This window comes from Dicentrarchus labrax, unplaced genomic scaffold (genome assembly GCF_905237075.1).
Source record: "Dicentrarchus labrax unplaced genomic scaffold, dlabrax2021, whole genome shotgun sequence".
NCBI classification, from domain to species: Eukaryota; Metazoa; Chordata; class Actinopteri; family Moronidae; genus Dicentrarchus; species Dicentrarchus labrax.
This window is the reverse complement of record NW_026136715.1, coordinates 18,081,359-18,101,068: the sequence shown is the minus strand read 5'-3', so window position 1 is coordinate 18,101,068 and position 19,710 is coordinate 18,081,359. Positions and strand designations below refer to the sequence as shown.

The following is a 19,710-nucleotide window of genomic DNA, read 5'->3' as shown; positions in this document are numbered from 1 at the left end:
ATTCCCAAGGGGCATGGTTTGCTAATTTGATACTTTTTGATACTGCTCTTGTGTTCATGTTGTTCTGATGCTCATGCTGTGCTCTGCTTTATTTAAAAGAAAAGCTCAAATATGTTTAATGTTATAAAATGTATTATCAGTATTTTTATAATAATATATAATATAATCAATATTTGTTCCACTTCATAAAAGCAATTCTGTCTTCAATAAACAGGACGCATTATAGGTGCATATGTATCTCTACTGTATTTCTTATTCTCATCCACAGTGTAAGGAAATGGTGATCAGTGCTTTTTACATCATGGAAAATAATTGCTGATCTTACGCTTTTTGTGAAAGAACAAAATGAAAGTACACCGCTGCAGATTGTGGCTGATAGTAGGTATAAAAAACACTTTATTATCATTAATAAAATCATGAAACACTCAAATGATACAGCTCATTCTCTCACAGTATGTACAAAGACATGCATGGTATTCACATGGATGTGTATGGTGGATTTATTATTTCCTTTCCAGTCCCTGGGCAAAACGTCTGCCTAATGTAAAAATAAAAAAACAGTCTGCACATTTGAGTCATTTTTATTCCCCATATTTGGCTATTCAAGCTATATTTAATGCCACGGAGCTGAATTTATAAAAGTATCTTGAAAGGATTTGAAGTAGACCATTTCAACTGGAGCCTGGCTTTATGCAGTGACTGGGCTGGGTCCACTGGGCTCACTAACAGAGCCTCCACGCTTTCGTCCGGAATATTCTCCGATAAATGAACCGTCCTCATTGAATTCTACTTCCCCGTCTGCGTAGTCAACCAGGCTGTCTCTGCTGATGCTGTCCCCCAACGCACCATCGCCATTCAGAGAACACAAGCTCCCGCCCTTCAGTGGCTTCTCGTCGCTGTCACTGCCATCAACAACAGAGAAGGATGGCCGGGGTCAGTGATGCAGTGTATAAACAAACACATTGTATAGTACATCAGGCAGATGTTCAGAAGCAACACATGTGGCCCTAAGAGGCTGTTGACACACAATATCACACATAACCAAAAGCTAGACAGCCTACAGAGCCTGTACAGTACATATAGACTATTAAATGCTTGGCTGCATGAACACACACACACACACACACACACACACACACACACACACACACAAAAGTTCTTATGGTTTCAATACATCACTACAGGCGGTAGGCAGGGGTGGATGCGGCGGCTGCACAGCAGGAAAGGGAGCACAAGGGAGGCGGAGAGGGCTTGCTACAATCACTTCACTAATTGCTAATTGCCAAGGCTTCAGGACCAAAGGCAATTTCAAATCTCTTTAGAACCAGCGATGGAAATTGCCAGTGTGCAGTGAAAAAGACGATGAGTGGGAGGTGTGTATATGTGTGTATGTGTGTGTGGGGAGAGGAAAAGAGATTGGGGGGCATATGCAATCCCAGACAAACAGCCTGTCATTCCTGGTATTCCCAAGGGGCCCACACGCAGGCTGAGGAGATTAGATGCCAATTTAAGGGCCGGGCAACTGGCCAACTCGCAGGTGTCTCAGTACAAGACGCGGGGTCACCTCAAAACACTGAGGATATTTTTCCTCCCTGTCCTCTTTTCTAATTCCCTAAACCATCCATGTTTGGTAACACCTCTCTCTCTCTCCTTTGGTTTAGTATTCATAACACAGAGCGCCTGCGTTCAGAGATGGCGCTCAGGTGGCTGGCGTGTGATAGGGCCATTTGAGGCGTACTGTAGTTGACACCTGTGTCAAATACAAGCTCGATATTTTGAGCAGAATTTTAGCACAGGGGAAAGGTTCACGCTAAGATTACAAATCGGGTCTCCTTCACGGGGATTTTTAATAACCAATCTTATCTGTTCTATTTCATGAGGCTGTTTACCATGCAAGCCACATAAGGTCCGCATTTCAACTCTTATCAAACCTTCGTTCTCGACTCTAGAGCGCTGAAGATAAGTGGCTGTTATCTAAGAGCAGTGGAATGCCGCTGCAGCCCCCCCACAGTGACTTTGAATACAGTGATAAAATGGGTCGGAGTGCTTTTGAGCCCCGGTTCTCATTCAGGACCTTGGTCGGGTTCCAGCTCAGTCACAGCCAGGGAAAGGCTTTCCTTGGGCCTCACAAACAGGTGAGCGATGGAGGCACATCAACAGGCAGAAGGTAATTAAATTTGTCTTGCCATTGACCCATGCTGGGGCAGCACAAAAACTCAGGTAGTATTTTTTTTCCTCCCTCTTTGCAAGAAGAAAAACCTTACCACATCTGCTGCCATCTCCCCAATTGCATATAAAATATGAAAGGAGGAGAGCTAAGATTAAGGGGAAAATGAGTGGGGGTAAAAAATAACAACAACAGATAAAGTAGCTGAGGAAGAAATTGCATCACACTATTGGCTAACAGCCTACTCCAGCTATGACACCTGCTGTTCTAGCAGTGGACAAAGGGGCAATGCAGCAGAGGGCTGTCTCAAAAGAGAAATCGTCTGAAGCATAATTACCACTTGTCAGCTCCCCAGACACGTGGCATACCAGTGGGTGGTCTATTGCCTTTAGAGATTCAAAGGGCACAAGAGAGCCCTGAATCCAGCTCTAAAGCCAGGAAAACAACATCATAGTGAGGCTAAGGGCACTCTGGGGGGACAGTAGTCAGAACAGCCTCATGAAACCAACCATGAGAGGCATTCTAAACAGATAGTCGGAGCCAAACATCTGCACCAACTCATATTATCACGGCTTCTTCTGCCTGATAAGCTCCAAAGTAATCTTGGTATCAGAGCTAAAATCAATACCACATTATTCATGTATATGTCACAACTGTGGCAAATTACATATATCATCCAAAAATTGATAGTCAATACAATAAACCATCATTCACTGTAATGAATCACACACACGTAAAACAAAAAACTCAATAACTAATCGTCATAATATGATTATATAAGCACTGCTTGATAGTTCCCATCAGTATTAAATTAGGAAACAATACTTAAAGTGTGTTTGAAAGCTGTCTCAGCATATGTACAGCAATACTGATCAACAGCCCTATCCCATATTTCAAACAATCATAGTCATTTGGAGCTATGGGACAGTAAAAAGTGATTCATTACATCTTTAAATGAATCTATAATCTATTATATAATCTATAAACAGGACTGTAGACAATGCATTCATCGCTGTTAAACAGACTCAGTCTTGGCAAGAAACTTAGGAGGCAATTGGCAGCAACCGCCCAATTGTGAGTAATCATGTTCTAAATAATATGATGACGAGCAGAAGCAGTCAAAGCAGACAGAGGCTATTCTAGGTGATTTCTGTTGCGTGTGCACAAACAAACACGGCATTGTCACACAGTTGCTGCAGTGCTGTCAAGCAAAATAGGATTCAGTTGATTTCTCTAAACTGTCACCGTAGCAGCTAAACAATGAAAACAATGGAAATTCAACAGCTATTATAAAGTACAACAGCTCTCTGCTTCTGGCTTAAAGGCTCAGTTTTCCCACCCATTTACCATGCTTAGTTTATGCCTTTTTTATTGAATGTAAGATATTTTCCATCAGCAATTAATGTACACCCAGAATCAATGTGTGTGTCTGCAGTCGAAGCGTCCTCTGTTGAAATTAAAAATGTGGCCTGTATTGAAGATACTCCACTGAATACGTCTTAATCTAAGTCTGTCACAACACCAGATAAGCAACTAGGCACTACAGCAGCATTTCATGTTTCACTAACACCCAGTCTCCTCAAATACATTTCTTCTACATTAGAGGTGGCTAACACATAACCTCGAAGGCTGATTTAAGAGCTTAAATAATTAATAGCATTACAGCTGTTGTCTAAGATATGTCTTGGTTGCAAAGTGGTGGAACAGTACCACCAATCTTTTTGCTCCATCCTGCAATTCCCTTCAAGGAAAGCACCAGAGACTGCTGAATTTAATTTTGTTTGCGAGCTCCAGCCTGCGATAAACGATAAACTGGATGATAAACTAACTAAACAACTAGGTGGGTCGTATTATATTAAATGGAATAAGCAATTACATATTCAAAACATCAGATAGTCTTCATCAGATATTAACTCAAAATGACACAAGTTTATTTTTGTATATTTAATACACATGTTGGACTCGTGACATCTCATCTATTCAGTTCAGAGTGGAAATAAGTCTTTATGGGCTGAAGGCTGGAGTGGCCGCATCTTTAGACGTCTTCACCTATCCCGGGTTACATTACTGCCATGTTTCTTTGCTTTTGTTACCTTTTTCTACCAACACTAGTCAAAGATTTTGATTTAGCAATTCTGACTATATATAAGGTGCATGTACAGCTCAGTCTCATGGCCAAACCGTTGTAATAGACCCGCCTATCTAGCAGAGAATACCGTGTCAGTGTCAAGTTTTGACTCCCCCAGAAACTACACGCATGTCTCAAGGTGCAGCACCAGCAGCAGTATAAAGAGCGACAAAGACCACATTTGGAGGAGGTTTAAACACACAGGACTTTCTCCCAAGAGTCCTGAGTGAAACCAAATGTCAATGTTGGCTTGTCAAGTACAATCTTTTTCAAACCCTAACCAAGTAGTTTTGTTTCCTAAACTAAAATTGCTACCTCAGCAAGCTTTATTTTCAAAGTGTAACCAGACATTACATATTTATTATTCTTACATATAATAAATTATGCAACATCCCTTGACACAGAATGAGTGTATATACTGTATATAAGCACACAAACCAGGCAATACATCACCCTTAACCTGACCAGAGCTCTTGGGTCTATTTGTGCTTAAGATCAGGCATCCTTCCTTTGGTTGTGGAAATTGGACGCTTTCATTCAGTCCCAGAGGAGGACAGAAAGTGTCACTTGAGTGATTTGGATGAGGCAGAGAATGAACTGTATTTTATATTCTATTGTCCTATTATCATGAGCTTCACATAAAGCTTTTCCTGAAAATGTCTGTTTAATAGGACAGATGAATGTATATTACAGTATATGTGTACATACATTTGACGTGTATCGGTTGTTGTAAAAAATTAGCAGAACGCTGATGTTAAATTCAAGTTTATATCTGATATAATTTGTTGTGAAGGTAACGGCTGGGCATCTTTGGGTGTATGACAGCTGAATATAAAAAGATTCATTCATATACACACCCACGCACACACACATTGTAACACAAAACCTACTGATGCCTACAGGACCAAGCTGACTCATACACTTAAATCAGAATCTGACAACAAACTAAAAGCACATACTTTCAACTAAAGGGGAGCAAAGATTTTGCTACCCACTACTCTTAACTACACCGTTTGATTACCTAGCCCATTACTTGACGAGAACAGTGGCTTCTAGGCTGATCCTGGTAAAGCTCATGAATGCATGGTTTGCTTTTGGGACGGGAGAGAAAAACATTACTGTGACACATGAAAAATGAGTTTCACAGCCAGAAAATATTTAACATATGCTTGTTAGATTAATATTGCTACAAGAGAATGCATTTCGAGGAGATAAAAAATGTCATTTCCTCAGCACACTTTGGCACTGCAGCTTTCCTCTGCAGAGCAGGAGTACGGCTCACCTGTATTCACAGAATGTGTCATCATTCATTCTGTGTGACTCCACGTCAGGGTGGAGGTCTTCCTTCTCTTTCACTGCAAAGGGGGGCAGGAAAGACATCTTAGCACCATTGTTAAAGAGTAGCACTTTCATCCATAGATGTGATTACGTATTACATAAAATAATTTGTAATGCTTCAAATTCAAATAACTATAAGATTCCTGCTTTTGACATTTACCAAAGGGAAATAACTCAAACAGTAGCAGCTGTATTTTGCTGGTTTTAATCAACCTCAGATGTACAGAAAAAGATTTGAATTTTTACATTGCCTGAGTGTATGTAAGAGTTATATGACTGTGTAAACATTATATCTAGTCTGTACAGTGAAAGCTTCTCTTCTGTATGCCTGCACAAAGTGCTACACATCAGGTCTTTGTGTAAATATGCTTTTCAAAAAATACCAGTTGCTTTCAAGAGAGACAAAAGAGGGGTTTCATGAAAAAAGCAAGATGGGCAAAGGGGGAATCCAAAGAAGCTGATGAAATATTCAGTGCTTCATGTCAAAAGCTACTGCAGGCAAAGAAATGGAGTGGTGGGGAGACGACGGGAAAGCAGGTTGAGAGGAAAGAAACCGAGTGAGAAGACACTTTGCAGGTATGTACCATTGTGACTGAATTTGGCTCTGATACGAGGCAGCACAAAGGAGCAGGGGAAGAGCCAGGAATGTCTGCACAGGTGAGGGGTGGGGAGGTGTGGAACAAAGCCAGCTGGTTCCCACTCGTCTGGCTTGACATGATATGTAATCAGAGGTACCAGGCAGAACGGGCCACACAAATTATTTTGCATGCAGTAAATCTAGACTAGCTACAATCATGTCATAGACAAGTTCATTTGGGGTTAATGATATTGGGGGCAGGGTGAGCATGCGTGGGTGTCCAACGTGCATGCTAATTGCTTTTCCAAACAGGGTAGGGGTCAGGGTTGAGGCCCGTTGCAGATTTTCATTCTTTCAGGAAGTCAACCAAAATCATTTCAAAAGTCAACAACATCGTTTATCATCCTGATAAACGAAAAAAAAAATTAGGCTTCTTATAACCAAGTCAGATTGGTGTCTTCTACATGTGCTGTACACTACACAAGTTAAAATTTGATTCACTTCCTGAAGCGAAACAACAAGGGGACCCAACCCTGGTCAAATACTAACTGACCTTTTTCCATGGAGAACATGTCTTGATGCTGTGGTGGCGGCGGCGTACCTGCATACTTGCCACCTTTGTTTCTCCGCACAAAGCAGGCCATGAGCGCAACAAGGGTGAGGAGTGCCACAGCACACATGGTCCCAATGAACCAGCCCTGGGTTGATAAGTCGCCTCGCCGACCTTCTGCACCTGAGAACAAAAACAGCAAAGACACACACAGAGCTCAAGGGTTGTCTTTACACATTGGTGTATTTGAATATGGCAGTTCCCTTAAGCACTCTTCATAGAACTTTATATTTGACTGCAAACAGAAAAACATGATGGATTCTAGCCTGAGAGGATGTTCTCATGTCGTATTTGACTCACATTCCCTTCAGCTATAACACTCTATATCTCTTCTGAAAGAATATTAGATAGGAAGAAAACAAAACAAATGAACAGAGATACAAGACAAATAAATAGACGCACACATTCACCTCAGTCAATATCAATTTGTCGAAGATATGCTTATATTGTTATTGCAGGTTAGAAGCCGAATCACTAAACTCTATCAACTAAGTCACTTTTCTCTCCTCTCACCTTTGACTCGAGTCTGGATAACGTCTTCAAAAATGCTAGCGTTATCGAGTAGCCCCTTGGCCATGAGGCGTACGGTGTACACCGCTCCGGGTTTGAGCCCATCGATTATGTGGAAACTTTGAGAAGTGTTTACAGCCTCTGAAATCCGCCAGTTACCTTCACCTGCACAGCCAAGCACAAGAAGTGCACAAGCAGCAAGTCTGTATTAGCATTCATGCTATCGAAAAAGAAGATAGGAGGAGCCGTTGCCATGTAATAAATGGTTCTTAAGTTAATACATGTATTTGTTGGACTATATATAATTTTGAATACATCTTAATACATTCTGAGGCAATCGTGGAAATTATGGAAGGAGCCAAGCAGACTTTAGGCTTATAACATATTTTTAGATGTTTATATAAAACCTCCTAGTTACACCTTAACACGATGCCACCTAAAATTTGTGTAAATGTTTAGCAAGGCGGGGACAGGAAAAGTAGCTTACGGTTATTCATATAAGCCACATAAAGCTGCGAGTCCTGCTGCTCTTCTCTGGCAGTCCAGCTGATTTTGGCAAAGGTGTCACTCACATAAGAGCTTATGTTCAACAGGGCTGGAACTGATAAAAAGAGAAGAAATAGGAGGAGGAAAATAAGGAGGAAAGGAAAACACAGACACATATAGAGAAAAAGGAGGAAAAAAGGCAGGAAAAGAGGATTAGCAGAGGCAAATAGGTTTCCCCCCACAGCTTGAGAACAGTGCAGCTAGCAGAAACCCTTCAAGACAACAGTTCAAAAGGCAAGGCTGGGCCCCAGACTTAATTGAGTGGAGCTGGGTCTTGGCTCATAAAGGGTAGATAGAGAGATCGTGGGTGTGAGTGACATCTAGTCTTCATTGTCTCTTAAGCAAAGCTGGCATTTCCTGACACCCCCCCACCCCCCCACCCCTACCATGAGCGGATATCAGAATAGATTGAAACGACTCCATGTCTCAAATCCCATTGTTAGCTGAAAGTTGAGGTACATCAAGATGAAATCACAAGGGATATCATTGGGTATGCATGTGTGAAAGTAAGCTATATACCTAGAGGAGGATGAGTAGAATTGCGGATAGAGCTGGGAAAGAAGAGAGAGCAGTTGTGGTCTGAAATGAAAGAGAAGCCTCAGATGTTAGATTCCTGCTACAATGCTGTCAGGTTTAATGCTCCATATTGTGCAACAAGTGAGCTCTATAGACTAAATGAAGACACGATTGTTAGAGCAACCAGGAAAACTAAAAGACACTATATTTTTACAAAGAAATCTTCAAGTATTCAGGAATTACCCAAACTATATCTGCACTACAATAAAGCACAAACGTTTCACAAGGCTATGGCCAGCTACTCGCTACACCAAAACACCTACAAAACCTTGTCTATCTCTACTGCTACTTCTATGTTAGCGAGCTGCAGGCAGTGATACATACTGCTCTGAACAGGGGCCACAGCTGGAGTTGGGGACAAATCTTCAGAGGGATAAAAAGAAAATGAAATACAGCATAAGATTACAGATATATGGAAAGCCAGCTTATAGGTTTATAGACCAGGCACACACACATAGACTCACACATGAATGTACGTCCACACACACCACAAAAAACATGGGCAGTGCATCCTCACAAATAAAACCACACGTAGGTTTATGCCTGAATGGGCGATATGTTTGATAGTGTTGTTTTGGATTTGGTGCCTGGTGGAGAGCTGCACCACCAGAGGGCACTGTGGAGAAAAAAAGATCCTACATAGTGTATTTATATATAAAAAATATGTACTCACTAGATGACAATATGAATATATAAGCTTGATTGTGGTGTTAATTCAAAATAATATTCCATTGTCCATTGGAGCTGAAACTCAATGTTCGCTATAAAGCTCCATAAAGTCTAAGGGAGTTGCAGATTTGGGTGATAATTATCTGTTGATTCATTAAAATATTGATTACAACTACTTCCACAACTAATTTCTTGCATTATGCCAAACAGTACAATACGATTCATACATATGCTGTTTATAGTATTCAGATATGGTTTGAAACACAGCTACAGTTTCTCATCCTAGTGCTCATTGCAATTACTTTTCTGTACTGCTTTGCTTTATACTGTAGCTAGTAGCTACATAGTCATTACAGTATGTATTTCTGTTCTTTTTGAGGATTTGTACTTTTACACAAAACGACATATAAAAATGGTTTGGGTTGGATTAACCTGAATTTAATAAGTGAATATTAAATTACAAATATCATTTGGTTTTGGATTAAGTTATGGGAAATGTGTGCCATAGTGTTCACTATGTAGGTATTGGTCTGAAACACACTGGGTTGGTAATTTTCCAGTGTTGCATTGATTTTACATGGACTAAATTTGCAATCATTGGTGTAATTGTTTCATTACCTGTGGCACACATATCCTTCAATTTTGCACAAGTTGTCTATATTAGTTCTCACATTGTCTAGTGGGAATATTGTGTCTCCCTACTTGAACTCATATAAAACAATTAACACTGCTGTACACTGACACAGCCTGTCCCGCTCTGATTGCTGAATCCTGAGCTTATAGCAGTGAAGATGAAGACAACTCTTGATTACTATGTTTCTAACTAAACTTTTTCAAATATTAAGTTCAAGCTATTAGCAAACAAGTTGGCAATATCAACTTGGGTGTTCAAATGCTGTGCCAGGGAGCAAATCATTTAATCTCTGGAGGAGCTGGTTATTTTTGTGTGACTCTGCTTTTTGTCATGTTTGCAGTCTGCTTTATCTGTGCTTCTTTGTTATCTCATGAGACCTGATGGAGGAAAATAGATTTTTCTCTGTCTACCACACTCTTCTGCTATGGTTAGCTGTTCTCTCTCAGTTTTCCCTGCCCCTCTTTCTCACAGATGTATCACCCAATCCCTCTGTGTTTTTTTTTCTGTCTCCCACTTCAGCCACTCTCTTTGCATTACAAGCCGTTCAAACAAAGACACATGGAAACACACACACACACACACACACATCTGCTGATACTGGCTGTTTTTTTGTTCTGGTATGCCAGTGCGTAATTTGTCCAGACTATTTTAAAGCTAGACAACTGTTTATCCTAACTAAATGGTGATAAGCATTAAAAGCTTATTGAGTCACAAAGGTGAAATCTAAAAGGAACCCTTCGTAGCCTGTGCTCGCTAACTCTAATGCATTCATTTTATTCTCTGTCACTCCATCACTCCCCATCAGTGTCATTAAATTCACGGTGCCCCTGCTCCGTGCTATTGGCATCCATAAATCTACTTTGCTGCATTGTGACTAACATGACCTGAGGACAGTGCTCCAAAACAGAACCATTTTATCTCCCCAACGAGCCTCTACTCAACCATATTTACGAACAATGTTTCTAATGGCTCTCAGGCTGGACGTCCATCGTCCAATACAAAAGCCAGAGCGGAATGAATAACTTTTATTAAAACATTCAGATATAGTGGACACATATTTTCTCATGCGTTCACATCTTTTTGCCTGCCAAGTAATGGAGGGAGGAATTTTAAAGGACTGTCACAAAGTTCTAGTGTTCATATTCAGTGTTTAGCGCATATCAGAGCTGAACATCTGCAAAATTCTGCTAAATCTGAATGGTGCCAGGTAATGTTGTTAAGCTACTAGCCAAATTGGCTTAATTAAATTATATGGTTCAACAAACCACACGTTTTTTGTTTTTTTTTAGCAAAGCATTGAGAAAAGGGTATGGCTTTAGTTTATGAAAGGTACAAAAAAAACAGAAATGTGGTAGAATGTATAGGCTGAAAGCAACACATACAGTAAACTGAACCAATTTTTCACCAGGGTTTGTCTACAAAAACAAAACAAAAAGTATGCCATATTAACAATCAATGTTATAACAGACAAGGATTTGCATGTAGTGTCTGAAAACTGACAATGTAGCTGATAGTGTTCAGTTAGCCAGGAAGAGAGAGAAGATGGGACTATTTTTTTCAAATCAAACTACCTGTACTGAGGTCGATCTATCTATTTATCTATCTATCTATCTATCTATCTATCTATCTATCTATCTATCTATCTATCTATCTATCTATCTATCTATCTATCTATCTATCTATCTGTCTGTCTGTCTGTCTGTCTATCTATCTATCTATCTATCTATCTATCTATCTATCTATCTATTTTCACGTTTTGAATGCTTTGGAACTGAAATGTGGACCTACAGTTCTCATACAGAGTTATCCCATGCTATTCCTGAATTCTCACTGGTAATCACCTGTTTTGAAAGAATAATTTTTAATGGGGACCTGCACATTTGCAATTTCTAATCTATTAGAATTTACTCAGCACATCACTGTGGCAACACATCATTATCCAAACATATGTGATCGGGTAATATCAAAAGGGCTGTTTTTTCCACACATTTTTAACTACAAACATCAGATAAATCACAGTTCAGAATAGAATAGGATCAAAGATGCTACAGCAGAGGTTTTGTTCTCTGAACTTAACAGCTCATTAATTCACACTGAAATGGATGACACAACCTGATGAACACTCATGGCCATTAAAGGGGTGTGTGACAGAACATCACCATCATGTATCAACACCATTTGAGTGCTAAAGAGATCATGGAGAGCCACTGAAAGGATATGCAGAAAAGCTGAACTGGATGTTTAGTTTCTAAAGGACCCATTATGATAAGGCTGTATGCACTGAGAGAATAGTCTTCTTCTACAGTGGAAGTTCTACAGTATTTTGCTCTATAATGGTTTAGCTCTTAAAACCTGCTCTGACTTCATACGAATTCATACAACTAACTATTTTTAATTTCTGCCACAAAAGTTTGAGAGTAAATGCATGTGCTTTCCGTTACAGTACAACTAGTGCTTCGAAAGATTGTATCCTGAAAATTAAAAACAGGCTGTTGATCCTAAAAAGAAAACAACTTGAACAATACGATTCTTAAGCCTCCCTCTTAGGGATAAACAGAATTTAGGACAAAAAGAGACCACAATAGTCACAACATTGCCGTTTCCTTCAGAAATGTCTTTCTGATGATGATATTCATTTGTTTTATACATACAAAATGTGTATGTTGTCAGCTATTGATGGTATCCAGGAAGTAACACTACAAGTTTGTTGTAGCATTGGGAAGCTGCTTTGATCTTATATACAGTCTTTCCACATGTCATACTTCCTTTAGGTGATGTCTTCAGGGTGTGTCTAATATCAATTATCACAGTTATGCAGATGACACATCATTATTCATCTCAGTAGAGCCAAAATAACAAAATGCCTTAAGCTCCCTCGAATCCTGACTTTCTGCAATCAAAAACTAGATGAATAATTTAATTCTACAGCTCAAAGAAAAAACAAAAAAACTTATACTAGGCCTCAAGGCCAAAGAGATGCACTGTCCAAGAATCTTGGATCTCTGGTTCCCCAGATCAAATCAGAAGTCATGCTTTAAGTCTGTGTCTTTGAATTTAAAGTAAGTTTTAAACTGCACTTCGGCAGAGTGGCCAAAATAACATTCTTTCTGTGTAGTTTATGTGTAGACCATGTCAAGCAGACTAATGTAATTTTTCCCTCAGCTTCTTTGAAAGGGTTTTTTAAAATTAGATATAGATAGACTTCAAAACAAAACTAAAAGGAGGAAGCATAGCACTATAGTTTTAAAGGAGCCACATCAGCTCCCTGTGTCTTTTAGAAATGGTCCAAGGTAAAGTCCTTTTGCTTTTATTTAAAGCTCTAAATGGTTCATGGCCTGTTTTGACAAGTGAAAACCCAGAGAGGCAGAAATATGTATCAGAGAACTGTTCATCAGATGATAAAAGATCCCAACTTTTATTTAGTGTGGGGCTAGCTCAAAAAACACTGGATCCCACAATTCCCACAACGCAATGAAAACAGACTCTTAATTAGACCGTCCATGCCTTGTAAACACCAACTTCTTTCGAAATCTTTGACACGAGTGTGTAACATGAGCCGTAAAAATATTGTGGCTTCCAAACACAGATAATACTGATGACATCATCAGGGTTTTTTTCTCACTTATACAATATTATACAACTGCTTTCAAAGGCTAATTAGTACTTCCTGTAACTATGTTTCATTAAGACTCACTACGATCATTAGTATAAATATCACCCCACTTTGTATGAATTATTACATTGCAACTACCATGTCTGTAGTATCCTACTGTATAATTCAAATAAACTGGGGCTTTCATACCCAAACCAATGCAAATTATTTCTTATTCGCCATACTACCACTGCAGGTACACTGATTTCATCTACTCACGTGCTTTAGCAGCTGTGTTGCACTCCTGTGCCAGCGGAGGTCCACAACCGGCTCGAGTGCAGGCACTGAGGTGGATGCGGTAGAGGCTCCCCTCCTCTAAGCCCTCAAGCCACCACTGGGTGGTGTCAGCCACATTGATGTTTATCTCCTGGGAATCAACCACTTCCATTGTGGTCTCATTAACTATAGAGGAAGGAGAAAGATGTCAGGTCAGTTCACAAGGCATGAGTGACCATACAATGGATAGACACAGAAATAGTCATCACTGTTGGCTCATGTTGTATGTAAATGGAACACAACTATAATGAGGGTCAATGGTTGAGGGAGGAGGAAGATGAAGAGATGTCATGCTAGCTCATGCTGAAAGTGAATGTAGCAGATACATGTCGTGACAGGTGAGCTGAGGAGGATTACTTTATGAAGAAAGGCGAGAGAAGATGAAAGGAGGATATAGGAGAGCTGGGGGGGGGTGTAAACAAATGGCAATGGATAAAAAAGGAGAAGGAGGGAGAAAAAAAAATTGGGAAGAGGAAATGGAGAAGGAAGAGCTGAAAAAAACATAGAAGAAACCAAAATACAAGATCAGGTGGAAAAAGCAGAAGGAACAAAAATAAAATAATAAAATAAAATAATTAAAAATAAGGCAGAAGTAGAAAAGGGAAATCAGAAGAGCAGCAATCACAAGCAGCATAATGTATCACTAAACTTGCATTATAGATCAAAGTACAGTATGTGTGCAGACTGTAGAGAAACACACTAAAGTCCACCTCCTTGATGTCATTACTGTGCCAATATTGAAATGCAGGTGGGAACTGAATAGGTGCAAAGCCTGTTGAGCCGCTTTGGAAAATTTACGTTTCTTTGCAGCACAGAAAACTGCATATTTTACATGTTTGTGAACATGATCCGAGGATTCACTGACTAATTACAAAGCAGTTTTATGACTTGACTGGATGTGCCAACTCTGCATACAGTACAGAATTTTTATCACTAAAGAATTAACTAAATTTAAAAAAATGCTCGAGTTACATGGCGAATCAGTTCAAGTGAAATACCTCCAACACCCACAGCCTGCATTATGTGGGAATATCTGTGTAAATTCTGACATCTGATATGGGAAAAAGCAGAAAGGAGAGGGGGACAGAGTGTACTGAAGAGCTGGCCAGACTCCGTGGGTGCTGGTGGAGGCGGCAAAGGGCTGTCTCTGCCTTCACATTTTACACAAAAGACTTCAGAAATGTCAGCCAACGAGAGTGTAGGCTTTGAAAACAGAGGAAGCGTAATGAAAGCGCCTCACTCACTTGTTCACCCTAACTGTTCTCAAGCATAAAGGTGGGGTTTCTGCAAGAAGAAATGCTTCTGAGTGATAAATGCCAAAGAAAATGTGTAGAAGAGGCACAAACAGCACTGGCTTAAATGATCCTTTTGGAAAAGAACCTGCAGTCCAGGAGGATACGAGATAAGAAACACTGAGGAAACTCTAATGCAGCCTGCACTCTGCTGCAGACCATTGTGGGCTGTTCAGTGTTAAACAGTGCAACCTAGTGTCTGGTATGATAACACAAGCAATGAGTGGAAAGGGAAGAAGGGTACAGATGGTAGTGTATGTAATATGTTTTCACGTTTATCAAACAGGCGCCAAACCTGTAGGCTCAAAGGTAAGCTATTATCCCACATCCACCCCCTCTACACGTTTTCCCCTCTGACCTGATCTTTTCTCACTTCCTTTTAAATAACACTGCAGCTACACTCCTGCTTATACTTCGCCCACAACATTTTACACTACAGACAAAACACTGGGCCACAGCAAAGAGAAATCTATTAATAAAAAATGAATATAGGGTCAAAAGTCTACACTGTGTAAGTCAATGAGTAATTAGACAAAGAACATTGTGACTTTACATACTGAGGTGGTACTGCAGGAGATACCCAGTGAGGATGCCGTTTGCCTCCAGCGGTGGACCCCATACCAACAAAACTGAGTCTTTCTGGGCATTGGAGGTGGTCAGGATGGGCACTTGCTCAGGAACTATGAGAATGACATTAATGTTATTGCATGTACTGTGACATTTTTCTCAAGCAGCTTGTTATTTATTTGTAATTTACATCAGAGTGACAGTCTGTATATATTTTTAGGATGTTTGTATCAAGACAATCAGTCATGTCAAAATATGTTAACATTTCTTTCATGTCAAGTTTCTTTTCATGCTTGATATTTTTTCTTTTTTTTAAAGCTTTCTTATCTCTTCCCTATTTGTTAAACAGATGAAAAACACACTGATGTAGTATGACAGTCTTCCTGTTTTAAGCAGCTTTGTCATTTCACAAAGCTCCAGCACGGAGCAGCCGTTTTCATGGTAAAACAAACATTTGATGACTTCTTCCTTCTCTCCTGGTCTTCAGGCTAAACATTGTACTCTAGCTACTTTATTTAAGATCTTCCAAATATGTTTGACATATAGAAAATACATTAAAATTTCTATCTGATATGGTTTTTACACAAAAAATTCAATTACAAGATTTTTTCTTATTACGTCTCCTTCTTCTCCCTCGTTGAAAAATCCAGAATCTATGCAGTTGAAAATATGTTTCATTTCTAAAGTGGACACAGAATGTCTTCTACTTTATTGAAAAGTGCATTGGAGTTTCAAGTGCCTACATCACACTCGACCTTGATTTCCAAATGTCACAAATGATGCTTGTAGGTACTTAAATCTTAAACTTAAGGTGAGCACAGAGAGACTTTTCCTCCTACAGCAGATGAAAATGTTTCTGCACAGTGAAGGACTAGTGAAGCAACAATAAGCACAGAAACACATTTTTGAGAGGAGGGAGATTTCAATGTAAATGAAATGTGTGCTTTTGTTAAAATTCCTTTTCTCGCTTTAACTTTAAAATTTCTACCAAACTAGAGTGTACCTAGCATTAGTGTTTACAAGTGCCTATGAGGAAAACTCATATGTTGTGTGTTTGTGTCGCCTCACCTCCCTCTGGAGTGCTAAAGGTGACCGGGTCACTGTGGGGCCCATTGCCCTTCTTGTTGAAAACGTTGACAGTGAGTCTATACTCGGAGAAAGGTTCAAGGCCTGGCACGATGGCATGAGTCCTATTTCCAGGAAAAGACATGGACTGGCGCTCATCTAAAATGTTGTTGGGATTCAACAGACTCCGTTTTCTCAGCCAGTGAACCTGTGAGAGGAAAGTAATGGACAACGGTGAGGAACAAGTCTGAACAAATTACAGAGAGGAGGGAGAGAAGGAGAAAGATGGAGACCAAAAGTAAGACAGAAAAGTGAAGTAGAATATTTTGAGGAGTAGCAATTAATGCCTGGTTTCTCCTTTAATGAATCAGGTACACACAATCACATATGAACTGTGACTCTGAGATGTTGATGTTTTTACCAATCACCTCAAGTGATAAAATAGCTACTTCACGCAACCACGTTGTCATTGTCACTCAGTCAACCACTGTGCCACCGACAAACTCTTAATGACAACACCTATACAGGTGACAGTGCAGGAAGACAAAAATTTGTATCAAGTACTTTTTAATTACAATATAGACATAAAAATGTTTTTATTACTGAATAAACAAAATAAAGATTAAAAGTCATACACCAGTGTGCAAATGTCTTGCTTAAATCACAAGCCTACTACTACTTCTTTTAAAACTGAGATGCCTCTATGAGCACATGCAGAAATCTCATCACTGAGTTCACCCTCCACAGGTGGTGTGCTGCTGTTTCTTAGCTAACTAATGACAAAATCATTCCACCAGAAAAGGTACACCATTCAGAAAAGGGCCATTAGTGGAGTTTGAACAGAAGAAGAGGAAACGAATCAGGTTGGAAGGATCCCACAAAACCTTAAACCATTACAATTGCAGGGAATAATCTTTCTCTATGTGCTCATTACTATAATGACCATGTCCCTAGCCTAGTCAAATTTAACTGACATGTAACTTCATTTTTAGAAAACTGTGAGTTTTATGCTCTACAAGCGATGTCAGTGTTTCACTCATAATGTCCTGTTCGACTATTAATCAGCAATACAGAATCACACTACTACGGAAGTTTTGCTGTAAAAATATTTGTATCAGGACTAAGCCTGAGACAATCTTTGTTGTCTGCTGTCCTCCCAACATTTACAGAAAAAAACCCACTAATAGCACTTTGTGTTAGTCAACAGTAATAAATATCTAGTAAATACTAAATATATTATTTCATAGGACTCTATGCAATTGCATTTGTGCACTTATAATTACAGACTCTTTAGTAAGTAAAAGTTAATAATTATGCTTTTTACAATGTTGTGCCAACTGCAGCTCTACTGGTACAACTAACGGTTGGTTACAGTCATTAAACTACTAATTTCTGATTTCTGATCGATATTAGGTGATTAATGCACATTATTACAATATTCCATTTCATTTTACATCCTTGCACAGATCTTATGTTAACAAGTAAAGGGCTACAAAATCATTGCTGTTTAGAGTACATGTGTTGCCACTGAAAGTCTTCAGTTATAAGAAGCAAGAACAAATCATACTTCTGGACTATGGAAACTTACATCATAGCCCCCTAGATGACCTCTCACTGTGGCAGGTGGAACCGGGGTCCAGCTAACTCTCAGAACAGTGGTGTTGAACACCTCCACAGCTACATCCCGTGGTGCTGCAGTAGGGACTGAAGAACAAATATAGGAAGGTCAGGAATGCAGACGTATTAAAAACAACAGGCCACCTTTCCAGAGACTCTTTAACACCAAGTAAAACTTTTTTAAAGAAAGAAGATTAACTGAAAAGACAGCCTAATTGGATGGTCTGAGCTGTTATGCTAAAAAAGAAAAGATCCTTCCTTTTGGTTTAGGCTTTGCAGAAATGATCTGTTGCTGGCTAAGATGGTAAATAAAAACAGTGACGCTGGTAGATCAACATCAGTGTGCACAAATAAATACTCGTCTGGACACCAAATGAGGCAGCTTCATTGTTCAAAGCTGGCTTTTTTTTTTCTTCTTTCAGCAGGGAGAAATACAACACCAATCCAAAATGGAAATGCTTTCAATATGTTCTGTTCTACATGTTACTGTGCTGGTAGTAGGAAAGGATAGAGGCACAGCAGACACTAGAGAGAGAAGCAGCCATTGTGCCTCAGTGGGCCTAAAGTGCGTCGTGATCTGTCAAATCTCCCACAGCTTCTGAGACAGAAGTGGAAATTTGACAACCCTCTGCTCTACAAAGGTTATCTGCCACCTGCTGGATTTAGCACTTTTTTTTCTTTTTCAAAAGGGAGGACAAGTCACTACTGCACACCTGCACAGGGTTAAAACCATGGGAAAAAGGGAAAAAAGGAAAGAACTTAACCTGAAACATTTTCCCGCAGACAATGCCAAAAGACGACTGAAGACAGGGAGGGATACGATAACACAAAAAGTTTAAAGTAAGTGACAAGAAAAACAACAGCTACAGCTAGATGTGCTAGTTCAGCCTTAGGGTATGTTTTAATGAAACAGCAGAATTAAAGTAAGTTGCATATACATATGAATTCTGAGTTGAATGTATTAATGATATGAACACAAACAGTAGTATCAAGTCAATAACTCACCATCTTCTCCGGAGTAACCAGTAACAAGTTTAGGTTCAGGTCCCCAGCCGTGGCTGTTCCTGCTCTGAATTTTGATCTCGTAGGGGACAAAAGTGGACGTGTTTCTCACGACAAAGGAGTGTCTTTTGACCAGATGCTCCCTCCAGACATCCTCCACTCCCAGTTTTCTGTAGCTCACCTTGTACTCGAGGCCTGGGCCATTGTGTTCGATAGGCAGCAGCGGCTACAAGAGGACAGTGTACTGATGACTTAGAAATCTTGCAAAATGCTTCCATACTATAATGGTTTCTAGTGTCCAATCTTTAATATGGATATGCTCTTTCTCTTACCTCCCAGCTAATGTCCATTTGATGAGGAAGATGGCCTTGAATTTTGATGTTTTCTGGGTTTCTATCAGGAGCTTTGAAGAGAGTGGAATTATCATGTTTACAAATTAAAAAATAGCACGAATGAGTTAATCTTCTATAATTAATCTATCTAG

At 39.6% G+C, this 19,710-nt stretch overlaps 1 protein-coding gene across 12 annotated transcripts in view; it reads right to left on the bottom strand.

The window, feature by feature from the left end:
- Positions 1 to 366: 366 nt before the first annotated feature.
- Positions 367 to 19,710, bottom strand: part of LOC127377067 (neural cell adhesion molecule L1-like protein) — a 50,097-nt gene continuing 30,753 nt past the window's right edge. For 4 of the 12 annotated variants that reach the window (XM_051424647.1, XM_051424645.1, XM_051424646.1 and 1 more), the window contains 13 exons: positions 19,559 to 19,629; positions 19,230 to 19,452; positions 18,196 to 18,311; positions 16,611 to 16,815; positions 15,533 to 15,655; positions 13,627 to 13,809; positions 8,777 to 8,815; positions 8,396 to 8,455; positions 7,818 to 7,931; positions 7,334 to 7,495; positions 6,764 to 6,943; positions 5,578 to 5,650; positions 367 to 902 (listed from right to left, as the gene is read on the bottom strand). In XM_051424647.1, coding sequence (XP_051280607.1) covers positions 689 to 902; positions 5,578 to 5,650; positions 6,764 to 6,943; positions 7,334 to 7,495; positions 7,818 to 7,931; positions 8,396 to 8,455; positions 8,777 to 8,815; positions 13,627 to 13,809; positions 15,533 to 15,655; positions 16,611 to 16,815; positions 18,196 to 18,311; positions 19,230 to 19,452; positions 19,559 to 19,629 — 1,763 coding nt within the window. In that variant the 3' untranslated portion in view covers positions 367 to 688. Of the gene's footprint in view, positions 903 to 5,316; positions 5,387 to 5,577; positions 5,651 to 6,763; positions 6,944 to 7,333; positions 7,496 to 7,817; positions 7,932 to 8,395; positions 8,456 to 8,776; positions 8,816 to 13,626; positions 13,810 to 15,532; positions 15,656 to 16,610; positions 16,816 to 18,195; positions 18,312 to 19,229; positions 19,453 to 19,558; positions 19,630 to 19,710 lie in introns of all 12 variants that reach the window. The other 8 variants (XM_051424653.1, XM_051424654.1, XM_051424649.1 and 5 more) reach the window with 8 other exon arrangements.